The sequence below is a fragment of the Poeciliopsis prolifica genome, unplaced genomic scaffold (assembly GCF_027474105.1).
Source record: "Poeciliopsis prolifica strain line A6 unplaced genomic scaffold, Auburn_PproV2 SCAFFOLD140, whole genome shotgun sequence".
NCBI classification, from domain to species: Eukaryota; Metazoa; Chordata; class Actinopteri; order Cyprinodontiformes; family Poeciliidae; genus Poeciliopsis; species Poeciliopsis prolifica.
In genome coordinates, this window is record NW_026562515.1 from 109,770 (window position 1) to 129,220 (window position 19,451).

Consider the following 19,451-nt stretch of genomic DNA (forward strand, 5'->3'; position numbering starts at 1 on the left):
CTCGCAGCTCCCCTGCTGCAAAATCGGTTTTGGAGTCGAGATTTTCTCTTGGAAGGCTTGTGAATTTCTTCACACACGCTGGGTTTGCACACTATATGAATAACACCGGAGGAGTGGTGGCTCCTCGGAGTCGGCTGTATTCATGTCATGCATTAACCATGGTATCTCTAATGCATTTCTGAACACTGCCTCGTGTAAAGAAGCGAAAATGTACGAAACATGACACATAAATGGTCCACGTCATGTTCGCTTTGTAGGTATCATGAATTCACATGATATAAAAAAAAGATTAGGCAGTTTGGAGGCTAACGCGGACGATAAAACGCTTTGTCTCCATTTGGCTGTCAATAGCAAATTCTTGCGACTCTCATTCAACGATGAAAACCTGAAATCCAGCCAAAAAGGAGGCAGAAAAGAAACCGAAAAAAAAGAAAAACAACAGGGAAAAAAACAACAAATCCCCTCATCTTATTCCCATATCGGGCTGCACTCAATTTAACACACTCATACTGAGAACGGAGGAAAGGGTGAAAGCTCTGCCAAGTTGTCAGATGAGTTGCCAATTCCAATTTACATTTTCCACCACCCTCCTCTGCTCAAAGCCCACTTAGAGCCAGCTCGTTTCTGCAAAGTCACCCAGACGTTTCATGTTTACATTTGTTCGGCAACTCCCCTCCTTTTGATCACATTCTACTTCCTGCAGAAGCGCATGCAGCCAGCGGTCTCCAGACTTTTATCTGCACAATAATGTCATCTGGATCTGGACTCACCGGCTGAGGAAGAAATATTTATTCCTTCTGCTTCTTTTAGCAGATTTTTGTTGGCTTTTTCGCAGTTACAGTAATCTTTTTCTTTGTTTCTCCAAAGCCAAATTAACTTGTTTCTTTCTTATTAAAGTACAGCAAATTGAAGAGAGGAAACATTCGGGTTCAAGAAAAGGGTCAGAAGATAAGGAGCAGGAGGAAACAAATGAAGAGAAAAAAAATAATTGTGAGCACAATTAAAAGGAACAGCATGTATCCACAAGGCAAATTATAAATACAAAGAATAGCAATTTATGTTTTTTGTGGTGGCAGTAAACAAGAAAACAGCTTCAAGTGTGCAACAAAATCAAAGCCTGAACCTGGTTTAAAGTTCATTTAACGACCACTGGCTTGGAGCCCTACAGGAAGTTTGAGAGTTTTTAGCTAAAAATAAAAGATGGACGTGAATTCTAGGACTCTAGGGTTAACTTTTCCCTGTTAAACTCTGGAGGTTTGCTCCATTTGGTCTTCCATTTGGTATTGGAAGAATGAAATTTGCATGCAAGGCATCACTGCCATAAATATTGCATCAGTTTGATTATGCAATAGAGATCAAAAACAAACTGTTTGTCCCAGAACTTGAGATGCACCTCGTTCGGAGGGTTACAAGAAACATGCAAAGGTTTTAAGAAATATCTAACTAACATTATATAACATATCATATTGTATTTAAGCTCAGTTTAAATACATGATGTTCACAGAACAGATTGGCCTTCAAACTTCCACTAGGAAGAAAAACGAGGCGGCCTTTGGGTCGTCCATCATGCAATTTCCTTGTGGGTTGGACCCCAGGGTGCCGTAGTACTGATGCTTAAGACTGCAATGTATGTGAATAGTCTTATAGCTGCAGGCTCAAATACATAACAGACTAACTCTCTGTATACCAGGCATATACACTCATTCAAGCATAGTTTGGACCCAGATGAGCTCCATTAGAGTAAAAGGCAGGTTCCGCCTGGTCTGTTGGCTCTCTCTCATGGTTGCTCACTGAGTAATAACTCTCCTCAGAAATGCTCCTGAGCCTGTCAAGCGAGACATTTCAACTTGGTAAATGATAAAAAGTGAATTTACCAGTTAAAAATGGGCTTTTCCGTTTCACATCCGTTTCACTTGTTCACAGCAAAAAAACAGTTATGTTGAAGCAATAAAAAAAAATGTGAAAAAAAAATCTTTGCAAGTGAAATGTTTAACCTTAAACTTTAAATATAAAATTAACTTATAATTTGTGAGTTAGGCAAATAAAAGGTTGGTAGAAATGTACAATAATCAAGTTTGACCTTTAGTACCGTGGCGTTATATCTCCTATTCAATAGAAATATGAGTCATAACTTTAGGCCATGAAAATGTGACACGGCAATTTAACAGAAGGCCCAGTGGTTCATTTATGATACTATGTGGAAACTACACCTACGAAATGCTGAACATTGTTATAGGCATGCAACCTGATGCAGCACTGCTGCCTTGCAGCAAGAAATCCAGGCCTAAAAGGAGAGAAAATGCAAACGCCTTTCTGCTTGAAGTTTGCATTTTCTCCAGTTTCTTCCCACAGTCAACAAACATGACAGAAGGTTAATTAGTCTCCAAACTGCCTGAGATAGGCACCAACCATAGACTATACATAATGGATGAATGGTTTGGATCCTGATATGAATGTGAAACATTGAATAAGGACTTAAAAATATTTGATAATGCAGAACATGGTAGTTTCTCATTCTTTCATAGCATGCCAGAATTTAGCAAAACTCTTGGTTTGTACAGAGTGGAATCCGCAAAGATGATCAAAATCACTGCAAATGAATTTTAAAGTTTGCAACACATAATAGTTTCTTATGCATGCAAACCAGTAGAGGGTGAACGGATTGAAGCTATGCTGTGATTTTCCAATCAAACTGGCCATTTAAAGTGCTTTCACCACTGCTATATTTAGCCACACGCCCACATTCATACATCAACAGAAAGATCGACAGGTTAAGTGCTTGCCCATGAGCAGAGACTTGCCAAGTCTTAGGCAGAAGCTGACATTAAAAATCCAAAACTTTGATTGTCAGTCCCCTCCAAACTGACAAGAAAGGATGTTGGTTCACTTCCACTAGTATTAGCAGGTGCCTAAAAAGTACCACTGCTGTTTATCGCCTCATGAAAGCTAAAAAACTACTTGTTGAATTAACACCACCCACTGGTAGCTGTAGGTTACTACAAGAAGTATTAAGTATTTTTTTAAATTAAACTTTTTTATATACATATATTTTTTTACACCTTTACACTATCTTGTATCTGTCCTTAATTACAGCATATAGAGACTCTGTCTAAACTGATTTATGTGCAACATCTTCACATCTGGTAATGTTGCATCTATAACTGCATCTCCAGGTAAGACAAACTGGAAAAGATGTGTAGAAAATTATTTAGCATGAGCATCACATGTGGTTTTATAAACTCCCCACTGCCACACAACCCAGATAAATGTCATGCAAATGTTGCAACAGACAAGACGAGGAGTGAAAGATAAGACGGGTCCAAAAAGTCCGGTGAGAATCGTCCCGTTCTTTCAATGCACTGACTTGCTAAATTACTGATTTTATCAAAATGTAAGACATGGTGTATGTATTAATGGTTTAATCGATACTTAAACAAGTGTTGTTTGCAAAACAGTTAGCCGTTTGCTGCAAGGCTTTTCCTGGCTGATTGGATCTGCAGCTCCTTGATTTTGTGTCAGAGGATAAAGTATCCTCCCTGGTCATTTCTAATTCAAGAGTCTGCTTTTATAGAGAAATGCTTGTATGTAAAGTTCAAACATTGAAGTCTGACAAGAAGAGAGAACATCATAGGGTGTAAAATGCATTGGAGGGAGATGCAGGAGGTGCAATTGTATGCAGAGGAATAGCAGACATGCTCTCTCCCGCATGCCTTCATGTTGTCCTGTTTGAAAGCATTGATGTATTTTTTTAAAATTAGTTCAGTAGATTTAATCCTGCTATGTGAGATCTTAAAATAGACTGGTATCTATGCTGTAGCTGTAAGGCTTGTGAATCGTATTCTGTGCTTTAAGGGTGTTGCATTCAACAAGTGTGATGACAGAAACACACCATGCAGGAAAAAAAAAAGTCTCATTCTGACACAGGAGCTCAGCTCAGGCTTGTTGTGGCACCACTTTAGACGCACCATCTGCTGCACTCCACAGCTGAGCAGACTGCAGCGGCTGAGCAAAGAAAAATATTAACTACGTTCGGCGTGTCTGTGCCTGTGTACCCGCATGCATCCATCCACCACAGCGGCGGCGTCTGAGGAACAAATAAACGCTCATTATCATCAGCTGCCTTTGTTTTAGTTCAGACGTGTGCGTGTCAGGCCTGCAGAAAAGAAGCGCTGCCTTCCCTTTAGGTTAGTGAGCGCGGCTCGTTTGAGTCCGGCTGATTGGTGCCGGGGGTTGGTGCGTCTGCATAGGCTGATTAATTTGTTAATTAGCTCCAGCAGCTCTTAATGAGATGCCCATACCTCTTCATCCTTCGTCAGGGGAGGAGAGCTGGAGCAGCACAGGTGGATAACACTTAGACACCCCGCACACACACCTATGCATAGACATGTGATGTGTTTAAAATGAGCGCAATTCCTCCGACGTGTGAGGCTGTCAATTAAAACTGCAGGTGCTTCGAGAAGCTGGAAGTGGAAAGTAGATGTTCACAGAGTTAAAGAAGGGATTCAGGCTCATAGGAAATCCACTGCACTCACACAACTCCATGCATAAACTATAGAGCGAAAAATAGCTGATATTTCATGTGCAATCTGTGTAAGAAGGAAAAAATTCTCTCACTATATATGACTTAAAACACTCAGGATTCCTTGTAATTTCAGTTATTGCTTTTGGTATAAGTCCTGCTGTTTATTAAGCATTTAGTCTGTTTATAGACACAGACAGTAGTGGGTCACTTGCCTTTTACACATGCATGGACTTTAATTAAATCCCAATCTCCGTATGATGGCTCTTATATAATAGTTTAATACCATTTGAAGAAACAGCAGCTTCAACTCTTCTTGAAAGGATTTCCACATGCGAGAAGGAATGTAGAAAAGAAGGAATCTCAACCTTATCATCAATACCACCTTGAGTCTGCCTCAGATCTTCGCACAGTGAAGTGTACCAGATTAGGTTTGGGCCTTAACAACAAATTCATCCCAAAGGTGTCCCATCCACTCCAGTTCTAGTCATCCAGGTTTGGAGGTTTTGCTTGGTTCATGAAGTCATGGGTCACAGCATACTGTTCCCACAGAGTCAGGCACATAACATGACTTTGTATCCTGAAGGAGTTTGTGTTCAGGTCTCTAAAACAACAGGCCAGACCACAAGTCCTTAAAAACAGACCAAATCTGAGATCTCCTCTTTTTAAAACTTTTGACTCAGTGGCTTGAGGAAATACCGTTCCTCAGACTTGAATCCTGAAATATCACAAAGAGGCAATATTTACCAAACCATTTGTCTGAACTAATCCAAAGTCCAGCATACTTTATAAACCTTAGATACTCTTTAACAGATCTCAGTTCTTGATCTTCATCTGAAGACTACATGAAGTTTGGAGGTTCGTATCTAGTGACTTTACAGGCAGAGGTAAAATTTCAGGTCTGATTTTACTTGTAGTCCAAAAAAACGACTTCCTGGAAATGCTTTAAAGTGGTCGTGATAACAGTTCCTCACGCTTCATAACGTGACCTTTGTGCCTCTCTGTGTGCAGAGAAAGTCGACTTTCTGGCCGTGAAGTGATCTGGCTGTGTGAGGGAAGAAGCAGAAGCCGCGTGTGTTTTTGGAGCAGGGCGGAGGTAAAGGAGCAGCAGGCGGAGGAGAGCAGGTGTAGCCCGGCTCCCACAACGCTTACAGCATCTGCTGCAGGGCCAGCCAGTTACTATAATCGGCCCGTGTTTGGCATTTATGTGTGCGTGGAGAAGAGTAACGTCCACAGATGAGTGACTACCTTTTCTCACTTCTCTCCCAGGGCTCCCTGTCCTTTTTTTGATCCGTCCAGATCCCCCTCCATGCTGTCTCATTTCATTATGTGTGTGACAGCCAGTTGTCCTTTCACCTTATCCACCCCTGTCCCGTCAATCAGGACTTCATGGACCAACAATGCCCTCAACATAAAGCAGCCCTGTCCTTGACCCCATCATTCGTCAAATGCAAATGATTTGCATTACTATTCAGATCGCCGGCAGGAATCCCACATGCCTCACTCTCTCTCTCTCTCTCTCTCTCTCTCTGTGCTGGCCTCAGGTGTAGTGGTAGGTAGATTTGATAGGTTAATGCAGCAGTAATGTCGAGGTAAAAGACTGGAACAGTCAGGGTTAGCAGAGATCGGCGTCCAGCTGTGTCCCAGGTCAAAATCCATGGAAAGTGGAGGTAAAATGATCCTGTGTTGCTCTTGGGAATACTCTGCCTCGTAGTCTTTTGTTCTCTTCATTCTCTATCTGTCGAGCTTTCACAGGTGAGGTCTGTAAAGCAAAGTGAATTGTAGAGCACTTTCCTTTTTAGCAAACACTGGAATATCATCTCTACAAGGCAAACATCCCCACTTCTCCTCTTCATTATACACTTGTGAAAATCTGCTCCATTGTTCCCACTTCACATCTGTCTGTGGCCCATTGATAAATATGGGAGAAATAGTATTTAAAAAAAAAGCTTGTGACAGTGTCATTTGGTAAATAATGACACTGTTAATGCAAAGTTGTACTAAAAGTTGCATTAAAAGTGATTATTCATAATCAGAATATTTGCAGCTTTCAGCAAGCCAAATTTCAAATTTTTAAGACCTTTTTGATTCCTGCTTAAATAAAATTGAAGACAAATATAGGGGTGGCTCATATGGACAGAAGCAATGTAATGACAAAACTGAGCATCACCCATCCAACAAGTGATACATTTGCAGTTATCCATCTTTGCACATGCAAAGAAAAGCTAGCTAGCAATGGTATATTAGCAAGTAGTTACAGACCGTCTCAAATCCTAAATACCAATAAAGGTGTCTGCATTAACTTTTGCCTGACTAAAAAGTCTGACAAGAAAAAAAAAAACACCTACAAGATTGAATAGTCCTGCCACAACCAGTTTTAAGAATATTTAAGGCCTACTTACATTTTAAATATGAATTTAAGACATTTTAAGACCTTAACCTTAGATAAATTAATTTCAGATGGTTTAAAGATACATGAACACCCTGTTGATTTCAGAAAAATATCTATTGTGTACTTAGCCTTTCCTCTCACTGTCCTCAAAATAAACATATAAAAAGTTAAAACTGGGCTGCACCATTAACAGATTAGTCATCTTCCAGCCAACCGTCGACTGTAACTGAAAAGTTTCAAATAAATGATCAAACATGAAGATAACCTTCACATTTTTTATCACAATTTATTAGGATCAGACAATAAAAACCAGGGAAGCAGCTTTTTATTGGCTATAAAACGCAGTGGAGGCAGAATCATGCTGCAGGGTGATTCGCTACTTTCACAACAAGAAAATGTTGCAGGATTTCTACACTGACAGCTATTTGCAAATGTAATTCTCCATCCATCCTTCAACTTTTGGGAATAACTGCAGTGCCAAGTTTTCAAACAAATGATTCAATATGACGATAACCTTAACATTTTTGACAACAAGAACACGGTGGAGGTAAGATGGTGCTGTGGGGATGATTAGATGACTCTAGAATAAGAAGAAGGTTATTTTCAGACCTAATTAATCATCCACACATCCCTCAACCCATCCGCCGAGTGCAGGAATATCTGTAAATTCATATTTAACTTTGATATTCATACTTCAAAAGTGGGAACAAATAATCTATAACTATAAACCTATAAACTAAAATACAAAATTGTGCAATTTTGTGTAGTGACCTTTGAAGGATCAACGTCTAATATCAACAATATTCAACTTTAAATATTCATGCTGGATAATTATAGTAAACGGCATGAAAACAATCTAGTACATTAGGCTTAAAAGGAAAAAAGAAAACATAAATTGCACAAAGTGCCTTGCTGCTGTTTTGTTCACCAATATGTTTGTCGCTTTAGGAGAAGCTGTACAAATGAAACAATTTGCAGAAAAAAATTAACTGAAGCTCCCCTTCCTTTTGTGCATTCAGTGCATTTCTTCCAGGAATACTGAGATCCGCTGGGAGAAAATGCAAGAAATCACTCAAGTAGCACAAAACTCAAATCAAAAGGGATTTATCTGCTGTTGCCGTCCAAGCAAATGCTCCTGTTTGAATAAAGCATCAGAGAAACCAACACGGAGCTAACAGAGCAGAGAAACATAAATGTCGAATTATGCCATATGTTAATTATTACGTCTTTATGTTGGCTGATCCAAACGGAGCTCAAAGGCGAACACAAACAGCACGGAGCGTCGCAGCAGACCTCGCATACTAATTCAAACTGTTTTTTTCTTCTTTTTTTTTTCCTGCAGTGTTTACGCTCGCTGACAGGCTGTCTTTATGGGTGCCAGTATGTACGTTCAGACACTGGGGATGCCATTCTGGCTCCCAAAACAACGCCGCTGTCCCCCACGGGAGAAGCGAGTCTCCCGGTTTGCCCCGTAGTGCCGAGCCGTGATTCAAACGCCTGTCATCTCGCTGTAATGATGATCCATCCGCAGCCATTACCAGCCCATGGTTTCTCACTTACAAAGCTGATTGTTTGACATGTGAAACATACATCAGCATAATCTACCCCATTAGTCAGTTTTTTATAAGCGCACCCACAGCAAATCAAGTGGAAAGGAACGGGACAGAGGGTGCTAAGAAGCACAAAACAGTTAGAGGGAACAAGAGACGTGAAGAAATGTGGACAGAAAAGGAAGAATTTTATGGGATTTAATGGTATAATGTTCACAAACATATTTCCTCTCTATTAGAGAGCAGTTTGGGTTTTGTTGCCTCAGAATGAGACATTTAAATTCATAAATAGTCCTCTTTCACTGAATCCTGCTCCTATTAAGTATTTATATTGTGCAGCAGAGCATACAGACTTAATCACAGCTCAACAGAAGTTTTGTTTTCTGTCTGTGTTATATAGTTTACAACAAGTTTGTCCATCTGACTGCTTACTTGGAAAAAAGGAGAAACATAAACTTCCATTTATTAAAATTTTTATGTTATAAATATATTTGCTACACCTTCTTTTTGTTTTAACTATAAAACTTAAACGTCTTTGAATTCACTTTAATTCAAATCACACCAAAATGCAGGAGTTCAGTCACACTGTGGTATAAAAACAGAAAACAGGAAAACTCTGCAGCCGGTTTGACTGACTTTAACGAATCTATATAAAATTTTAAATACCGTTTTAATTCTACCAGTAAGATACTCTCCAACTCTTAACTAAATCATCAAAATGTAAAGCTTCTTTTGAGTTATGCTCTCTTACATCTGCATCTGGAGAAGAGTCAGCGAGTCGGTCCTGATCTCGGCATGCAGCGATGCCGCCCGATAAATATACAGCTTTGGAAAAAAGTAAGAGCCCACTGCACTGAACCCCATTGAAAACATCCAGGTTTTCCATCAAATGTTGATTTCTGAGTAAAAACATTAGTACTGTTGTTTCTAAATTAATATTAACGTGTTTTCTTTGCATTATTTGAGGTTTGAAAGCTCTGCATCTTTTTTGTTAACTATTTCTCATTTTCTACAAATAAATATTAAGTTTTGCTTGAAATTTAAGGAAACATGTAAGTAATTTATAGAAGTTAATTATACTCAAATATATACCGATAAAGAGTAAAATCAGAGAACAAACCATTTAAATTTTTTCCAGAGAATATATTTATGTCAGTCTGTGTATTTATAGCAACACAAGATACTTTACAAGCAGGTTCGATATAAAAGTAGGTCTATTAAATTCACTTAAAACCAAAATAAATGTAATTTGTTGCAATGCGGTCTTGTCAGATAGCATTTAGATAAAATAAGAACAGTGACTTTGTCTTTCCAGGGCAGATTTTCAGTTTAATCTGACAGATTGAACCTAAAAGTGACTAACATTGAGCAGCTGCTGCTACATACTCAAACTCTGTCACAAGATCAAGAGTAGAAATAAGCTTGTAGATGTTTTAAAATAACATTAAATGTTCAATTAGGCTATGACTTTCAACATAAAAAAGCTTCTATATAAGGACTTTACAAGCATTTAATCAAGATTAGAAGAAAATTTACTGTATGGAATAAATACGGAATAAACAAGAAAAGTTTGAAGATGATCAGTTTTGGATATTTCAGTGTTTTCAGGGTTTTGTTTATCCACAGGGACGCAACACTTGAAGGCTGAAGGGTTGAGACTCTCTTTACATCCTGCATGAAACTGATGAGAGTGTTTCCCGATCCAGAGAGTAAAACCATAGAAGGAGGTGACAAAGAAACCAGGCTGGTTCAAAGGAGACGTGAGATAAGAATAGATGATTTATACAGCTGGATTTTGATCCAGAGAGTCTGACGTATGAAAGAAAAACGGGCAAAGGCGTCACTGAGTGTGTTAGCGTGTGAACTTCACCTGCTCATGGGATTGCACCTGTGTGATGAAGGCCAGCTGACGTGCCAATCAGCTCTCGGGGTAGAGTAGAGCGGCCCGTCCTCGTTTTCAAAGTCACACTGCGTAGCGCCCCGCGCACACACACTCGCTCACACTCTTAAGACACCGCAGTCCTCCTTCCACCCTCCTCACAATGAGTCAATAGGACTGTGCTCATCAATTCTGTCGAGGGTTGCTATGGAGACTGAGAACAGTGTGTGTGTGTGTGTCAGTGTGTGTCTTAATATCTTCTCTGGTCCCGTCAGGTCACGTTTCATCCTGATTTCCTCTTGCGCGCACATTAGAGACCCCCCGCCGAAGCCATGAGTAGGCATTTCTCACATCCACTCCTTGAATACCGATAGGAAAAGAACAGTGTGTGTGTGTGTGTGTGTGTGTGTGTGTGTGTGTGTGTGTGTGTGTGTGTGTGTGTGTGTGTGTGTGTGTGTGTGTGTGTGTGTGTGTGTGGTGGGACGTTGAGGATTCCTGTAGTCATACATGTGTGTATGTGCAGTCAGGGCTCAAAAGCTGTTGCATTGCTGCAGAAGATCTCTGCAGCATGCAGTGGAAGCGTTGCAGAGCATGCACGGCTGCTGTGTGCGACTGCATGTTCAGAAAGCGGCTCTGCAGGTTTTATTTTTAGCATCACAGGAAAACTGAACACCTCCCCTCTTCCTCCCTCCATCCTCTTCTCTCCTTCCCTCCCTCTCCTTTTTGCTCTCTGCCCTCGCTCTTGTCTCATCTCTCGTTCCATGCTGTGTGTATCTTGCTTATGATCACAAGCGCTGTATGCTGAGGCTTCGGAGCTCATCGCTAATGTCTGAATGAATGCAAGCTCTCACCTTCATCTCCCACATCAGAGGAGGCGGCATGTATAGAACCTTGCAGGGGTGGAGGTGACGTCTGAACTGTAAGCTTCCCTGTCGCAACGGCAGCCAAGGCAAGGTCAAGTGCTCAGTGGCCTGGTAAAGCTTTTCATTACATATTTAAATCCACCAAATTCCCCACAGAGACCCTGCTGCTCTCCGCTTCCTCCCTCCAAACTCGCCTTTTCTCTGGATTTTTCTAAATTCACATGGACAGAACGAAGCGGCTCTCGCCGTCTGAACGTCACTGTGATGGGTAACATTTGCGTAATGCCAGCAGGGCTGCAGATGCAGCTGTTTGTGAGGAGGCCAGCAGAAACAGGCGGGCAGGCAAAATGCCACCTCCCTCAGTGAGTCAGACGGAGATCAAGACTCGGGTTTAGATTCACGCAAACTCAATTACCGCCAGGTTTGCCTTGAATTTTCAAATGCATCCTTCGTTAAATACACACACAGAGTGGAAAACTTTCACTTTTAATGAACATCAATACGACTTGAACATTAGGTTCAGTTCCAGCTTTTTCCTCTGATAGAGCAGAAAATGAGCAATAAGAAGTGGGGTTAAAATGTATTTGCTTTGTTAAATAAACAGGAAGAGAAGAAAAATGTGACTTCTCACACTTTGCTAAAAGTAATAATAAATGAGCCTCGCCTGCTTTCAGTGGTGTTCCCCAAGGCTTATTACTCGGCCCCCTTTTGTTTAATGTCTTTTTCTTTGTCACACTTTTAGGATTCCCTTTTTTTTTGATTATTTTATTTATAATTTCATAGAATAACATATAAACAGAGCAAACAAACAACAAGTCAACAATAATTACGACAAAAAAAGTGCTTCCTACTAAAAAAGATAAAATAAACTAAAAAGTTAAAGAGGATTGTGGCGAGTCATGACAAACATGAACTGAAAACAAACCTTAGATGCCCTTTTTTAGGACCTCATCAACCTCACCGTTCTTATTCTCAGTAACAAGCGCTATAAATGCTCTGGTTAAATCTTTATGTTCTCCGTTGACCAGCCAGACTGCGACTCCCATCTCCGACAACTTCCCTGCTTTCTGTGAAACACAAAATTGATTTCAAGGGTTTTGTAACTTTCTAGTCTCTCTCTAATCTTCTGTATATCGCTACCGTTCCACCTGTCGAGTGGCGCCTTGTCTTTGGGAATCTCTGAAATAATGTAATATACTTTAATGTCCATAAAATGGAGCATTTCCTACAGCATCTAGCAGGAAAAGATCATATAAATATAGATTCCAAGAGCAGAAAAAGAAAAAATTAATCTTTGTGAATGCATCAAATTTACAACCCTGTCCATTTTTGCTGTCTTCCAATCAAACATTTGTAGTATTGCTTATATTTCATTTCATACCAGCAATATCTTGTATTTATTTACATTTTCACGTTGTGTTGACTATGCTCAATTTGTCCTTAATTGATGTGTTTGGATGTCTATAAATGATGACTACAAATAACATTTATTATCATTCTTATGCTTATTCGTATTCGTGTTATTATCATCATCAAAATGACCTCTGACAGTGATTGTGAACTCTGTCTCCAGCTTGTAAAGATTAAAGATCCATTCGGGTTTAGAGGTTTGTGAAAGCCTCCAGGCTGTGCTTGGAGGCAGAGCTGTGATGAAGCTGCATCGCCTTCAAAAAAAAATAAAGGAAAAGGGGAACTGGAGGACATGTTTGAGCAGCTGCAACCACTGATGCAACAATCACATGAATAAATCAGGAGGGTAACTATTTCTACATGTTTTTATATTGGTAGTTGCTTAAAATGCATACAAGTGTTTATAAGATCATAGACTTGCAGAGTGTTATTAGATGATAGAGGGAGAAGCACAAAGCGGATAAAATGACAAAGGTATGTTTTTATTATCTTATTCAACACTATGACAGGAACAACCCTGAATATTTAGGTAAAATATTCAAATTCAAATATAAAACTCAAATCTTCTGTATTTGAAAAGGTGATGCTATTCAGATAGAAGCATTTAAAAATATTTTATAACTTGTTTTGGACTAGTTTGTGCAAACTTTGGACTCCAAATAGTTTAATTACTTTGTAAAAGTACTAAAGGGTAAAGGAGGAAGGTCTGGTAATTTTTGGACGAAGATCAAGGCGGATTTTCAAGTAAGTAGGACAAGCCTGAACCCCCATTGGGAAGAGTGGAAACAAGGGTATTTGGAGGTGAAAGTGGAGGAAGAGTTGAGCAGAAATCTGTGGAATGAGAAACTTTTATACTGAAGGGCAAAGTTGGAGAGGGCAAGGTTTGGCTGTGGTTTCCACTTAATTATTCCCTCAACTGAACGCAATAGAAATAGAAAATAGAAAATCTACAGTGAGTCTAAATCTCTAAATTAATTAACCTTACAGACAAAGTGAGTGCATTAAGTTTAAAACTGATACTTGATGGCCAAGACTATTGAACACAACTTGGTTAGATTTAATCTCTAAACACTAAATAGTCACTATTTATTGATACAGGTGTGAGTTTTCTCACACCTGTATCAATAGTTCCTGCCTTGCCTTTCCAAATCAGCATGTCGGATTGCTGAGGCAAGAACGGCAAACAGCAGAGTGGACATTGACATGCATGAGTTGGCGCAGACACACGTGCTCAAAGAAAACCAGCGTTCGACACACACAAAGCGCACATTTCCAACCCCTCGCACTGACTCGTCTGTCTCTGTCGAAGGAAAATGGAATCCATCAATACAGGATGCATGGGGGCGAAAGATTACTCACATTTCTCCCAATCAGAGCCAAATTGCTCTGGATGGCTCTCGTATTTGGAAGATAGAGCTCTGGCTCCGTCGTTGCATGCAAATAACAAAGTCGGCCTCTCAATTTTCTTTCTCCTTGACTTAAAGAACGTGTTGAAGGACTGTCACTGAAAACGTTAGGAATCTGTAAGGGAAGCAATTCATGCTGCACAAGCAGATCATACTGCATACATTTGCTAATCAAAATAAGACGCAGCTGGAAGGTGGGACTCCTGTCTTGCAGCAAAAAGGTTGTGAGTTCGAATCTCTGCATGAAGTCGGAATGTTCTCAGAAAGGCACATAGAGGAACTGGATGTTGTTTTCAGGCTTTCACCATCAAACATTCAGATTTCTCTTTTTTAGGCTTACTGCAAACATCAAACCTCATAAAGAGAAACTCTAAAATCTGCATGACTGAGTTCTGTGGAGGAAATCTGTCTTATCAACACATTTAGTGACAATTAGCGTCAGCCGCAAATGGATTAAAGCATCGACAGAACCCTGAAACGAATGATGCAGTCTTCTGGCTCCATGCAACAATATTTCATTCTTGTGGTGTGGGAAGTAATTTCAAAGGAACAGAAGGCATTAAAGGCATGTTGGAAGTGAGGTCTTCAAAAAGACAGCAGTCTCTTATTGAAACCACTGAACATTTTGATGTAGTAACAACTCCAGGTCTCCTTCTGCTCAGGATGTTTCTCTATGTTGAGCAGGTCAACCAACAACTGTTCCAAAATTCAATATATTACTATAATTACAACTTTACCAGTTTGGTTTGCAGACCGTAATTTCAGCAACCTTTTGTTTAAAATCCTGTAAACATTAAGACAAGTACAAATGATCTAGAATATGTGATTGATAGGAGCAAAGCAGGAGCATTTATCACGCGCTGCGCTTGTTACACTCTAATAAACATCACGTCTTCTTTCTTTCTTTCTTTTTGAACAGGACATTAAAATAAACATTTGGTTTAATAAAACACAAGAATGAGATCAATGTAACACACTTCCATCTCAGGATGCAAAAACGTGCCACTTTTTCAAAGTGCTAACCTGAAAACTTCAGTTCATTCAACTGTTGGAGTTTTGACAGAAAATTAATAAAAAGTTAACACAACTTGCTACTTTGAGTTTGTCTTTTGCAAACTCACACATTTAGGTTCAAACTCTAAACGTCGCTACATTTTTATCACTTGAAGAGTAGAATTTAGTGGACACAACTAAATGTTTTAGGACTGAGAAACGCGTCGATTCTCTGACGTTGTCACCGTCTCAACATCTGCACTCCTGTTCTCTGGATCCCAGCTGATAATCACATTACACACGTGGCATTTTCCTTAAAAAAAAGCTTTGAATTTAATATTGAAGGACTGCAAACCAAACACTTTGAATAATTACATGCAAATGAAAATGTGCCACCGCTATAAAAGTAGGGTAAGTCCTGCAAAAACAATGTAATGTTCTTTAAGAGCAGCACCAAACACATAAGAGACTGGCAGCTTCTTTCTTCTCCCCTCCGTGTTTTTTCTGGAAACAGCTTGCAGGAGCCCACTCTCTTTACAGTTAATGAAATATCTAATGCACTTTGTTTCTTTTGCTCCGCACCTGCCTCCTCAGAGGCTTGTTCCTCCTCTCACAGCTAAATTACTTGATCTCAATGGAGCGAGACAGACTGCGGTGAGCAACAAATGGGCGGGGAAGGCGAGTACTTCCAGCGAAAAGACGACGAGCTCCTGGAACAAATCTCCTCGCCTTTTTTCTGCTTTGAATACGGCCGATTGGCTGGTTGTTGTTTGCAGCGTTTGGCCCGTAAAGCCTCCCTCAACACGTCCCCAATCCATCAGTTTTCCTCTCTCTACGTCGAGAACAACAAAACCGAGTCCTAAACGACTCTCAGAGGGTATTCCCTGCCTTCTTTTTAACATCCCTGCTCTTTTCAGAGAGATATTTACAGCTATTTAGGGACTGGTGATGTTCAAATTATTTATAAGATGTATTTCTGTGTCTGACTCACATCCAGTTGACCCGCTTTACATTCCAGCTCATGAAGCAATTTCTGTGACCAGTACCATGAAGCAGATAATGCAGCTGCTTCATAGTTATCAAAATTTAAGCCACTTCATAGAAGATAGCAGCCGAGGCCAGAGAGTATTTAAGGTGAGGAATATTTGCCCTGAGAGCGCATGGTCGCATTAAACAAATGTCAGCTAGTGAACCCATCGAATTAAAGCTGAAAGGTCATAACATGAGACTACCACTAAAGGTTAAATATTTAGTGAGTTAGAAATGTAGCAGCAGCAACATCATCACCGACAGAAGCAAACGCTTGCATTAAGAGTGACTGAGTTTTGATTTGTGTGTCTGAAATTCAAACCCAAGCAACATTTTTGCCCTTCCTTATTCCCAGACTAATTATATTATGGTATATTATTATCATAATTAGAATTATGTTTTTTAGGAAGTAAAACTGAGGTTTTACTTACTAATTTAACGCCTTCAAATGGGTCTCTGTCTCTTTAAAAAACTTCTGCTCTCTCCGAAACTCTGCCTTCACAACATGGCTCCTCCATTAACACTATAACAATGTTTTTTTTTACCAGCATTTCACTTTGAAGTGGTTCCTATGATGAGTTCAGTAGATGCTCAGTTTCACCAGGTGTTTGCTAATTGCTGCTGGCTAGTCTGAAGGAGCCGAGTGGGGGAGTCACTGGAGGAGTGCTGCTTTTTGCACAGCTGTCATAGAGATTAAATGATTAATGCAATATAGGTTTGTTTTTGATAGAACATTAAAACATGTCAATTTTACGTAACACTGCCTCTTTAAAAGGTCCTAATCAAAGGTTCTGAAAGACTTTTGGAAGTATGTTAAAAGGAATCCCACGCCTTCGAAAAGAAAAAGTGTCCAGAAACTAGGAGATTGTTGAAGTAAATCTTTGACAAACTTCGTTAATTACACAATCAGAGCCTTTAGAAAGAAATATTCAGCTGCTGATAGAATGAGCAGTTATGATCAATGTCTGCACTGGCTGTCATTAAACTGATGCATTTTTATTAAAGTCATCCATCATCAGCGTAATCAATGCAGATGAAAGATGTTTGGTCTGCTGTGAGAAACCGTCTGCTGTGTTCTCATACATAAATGATGAGCAAACAGGGAGCAAACGAGCGTGTTGATGCGTGTGGGTCGTTCTGAGCGGGAACGTCCGGAGGGGTTTTGACGGATCGCTCACCGAGCACGCCCAGTCGGTAGTTCATGGTCACCACGATCACGTTGCCGTAGGCGGCGAGGACGCTGGCGTCAAACATGTTCCCGGTGCCCTCCATGTACGAGCCGCCGTGGATGAACAGCATGACGGGCTTCTTCCTGCGATCGCGGATATCTGCACACACAAAACACACCGACGGTAAGGATTGGAGCGCCTGAAGAAGTCAATAAAAATGGTTATACTTCCTGTTTGATCAAACATGTTGGGCTGTAATAAATTAACAGCAAATGAATCTTTCCTCCTACTGGATGTCAGTGCTAGAAAAGGATCTTTAACGTACTTGGAGTACCTTTTAATGTCACAACGCCTGCAGAAAAACATTGCTGAAAATTCTTGACTGACAGTAATGAAAGAGAAATGTTGTCAACAAACCCACGGGGAGAACTAAGTACACCCTAAAGATGGGAAAGAATTTAAAATGAAAAGAAGCAACCAGCTGTTGCTAATGAAAATCATCAGCAGGTAAGAAAAGCTCTAGAAAAACAAAAGGTTTAGGACTTTTTCATATCTGAATAAAAATAACATTGCATATTAATATTATTTTGTGTCTACTGTATTAAATCCTGCAGAAAAAAAACTGTGGTTCTTTTACATCTTTAAACTTAGATATATTTATAAATGTAACAAAAGACTCCATCAATCTGAGAAGGACAGAGAATCCAACATTTCACTAAATTACGATTACCACTAAATAAACAGATTTCGATTCAAGCAAAAGTGGAAGGTAGTCATCCAAGAAATTGTGCAAGAGTAAAAAAGAATTTGGTGGAAAGTCAACTCAAAGACTATTGATCAAAATTACCAATCATTTAATATTTAAAAATCACAAAACCAGACAAACCAAAATATAACGTTAAGGGAAGATTTTGGTATTTTAAGACAAAATTGACGATAATTCAAATAAGTAACAAAATCAATAAAACTTTCAATAAAAAACTTATGAAACTGTAACAAAAACTGCAGCTGTGTTTCTGTTTCTGGTGAATGTTGGTTAAAAACATGTCATTCAGTGGGCAGAAAATCCACAAATTTTACTCAAGTAAGAGTAGAAGTACTTCAGAATAAAATTACCCAAGTAAAAGTAAACGGTACAGCATAGTAAAAATACTCCTAAAAGGTTTTTTTTTATCATTTATTTTTTCAAAAAAGTTGCTCAAGTAAAGTTATTCCCCATCTCTGGGTGTCAGACCGTGCTCACGGCTGCTTCTCAGACGCCACAGGATTCAGTGTTTAAAGATAGTGAAAACACAGATAAAAAAAACTAAACAACTATGGCCTTTTGTCAGGGTTTTGGAAGAAGTGTATAGTGTCTGAAAGCACATTAAATCTTAAGGCCTCGGGTGCAAATATATCTAAGACAGAGCCTAAAGCTAAGAGTGACCAAGATGGCTGTCTAATAGTGTTTAAATCTGTCAAAGCTACAGACTAAAGTCTGCAGAGAAAACCTTCTGATTCATAACCGGAGCTGTATGTTTAAAGGTAATGACACTGAAGATGGGAGAAATGTGTTCATGTGTTTCTTCAAAGATGCGCTCTACAGTTCGACTCTTGGTTGAACTGAAACAGATTCTAGCATCAGCTTGTTTGAAATAAATCATCCTTCATTCAAATAACTCAGTTTTTGTTGGAATATTCTCACATAGGCTTATTTAGAGACGAGTAAGACCTCTTCAGTGCACATCAAAAGTCTCTTCTTTTGTTTAAAAAAACAAGGCAGCATGACAAAGATCCACAAAGTTGCTTCTTAATAAACACTCCGGAAAGGTGACGATTTGGGCTTGTTCTGCAGTGAAGTCTTCTGGACAAAGATCCCAAACATAGAGCAGAATTACTGAAAAAGATCAGTGTTTTGTAATGGACCAGTCAAAGTCCAGACCTCAACCTGATTGAGAAGCAACACAGATAAATGGACTAATGAAGGCCATTTCTGATAAAAACCTGCTATTACTTTTGTATTATATACAGCAATGCAAGCATCTGGTGACACATTCTGCCACTAGGATTTTATTGAAAAACAGAAATTTAAAGAAATAAACTTCCAGATAAGATTACAAAAAAAATGTTTTTTTCATTTCTCCATGCCATAAAATCCAAAACCAAACAGGATACAAAACAAAGAAAAAACATTTAGAATCTTCCATAAAAATTCAAACATTATTACTACATTTTTGTAAGAACTCAAGAGAGAAGTTGACA

At 39.4% G+C, this 19,451-nt stretch overlaps 1 protein-coding gene across 1 annotated transcript in view; it reads right to left on the reverse strand.

Annotated features, from left to right (window-relative positions):
* Positions 1-19,451, reverse strand: part of nlgn2a (neuroligin 2a) — a 127,214-nt gene that overhangs the window by 52,460 nt on the left and 55,303 nt on the right. Inside the window, 1 exon segment of the mRNA XM_055025257.1 lies at positions 17,142-17,369. Coding sequence (XP_054881232.1) covers positions 17,142-17,369 — 228 coding nt within the window.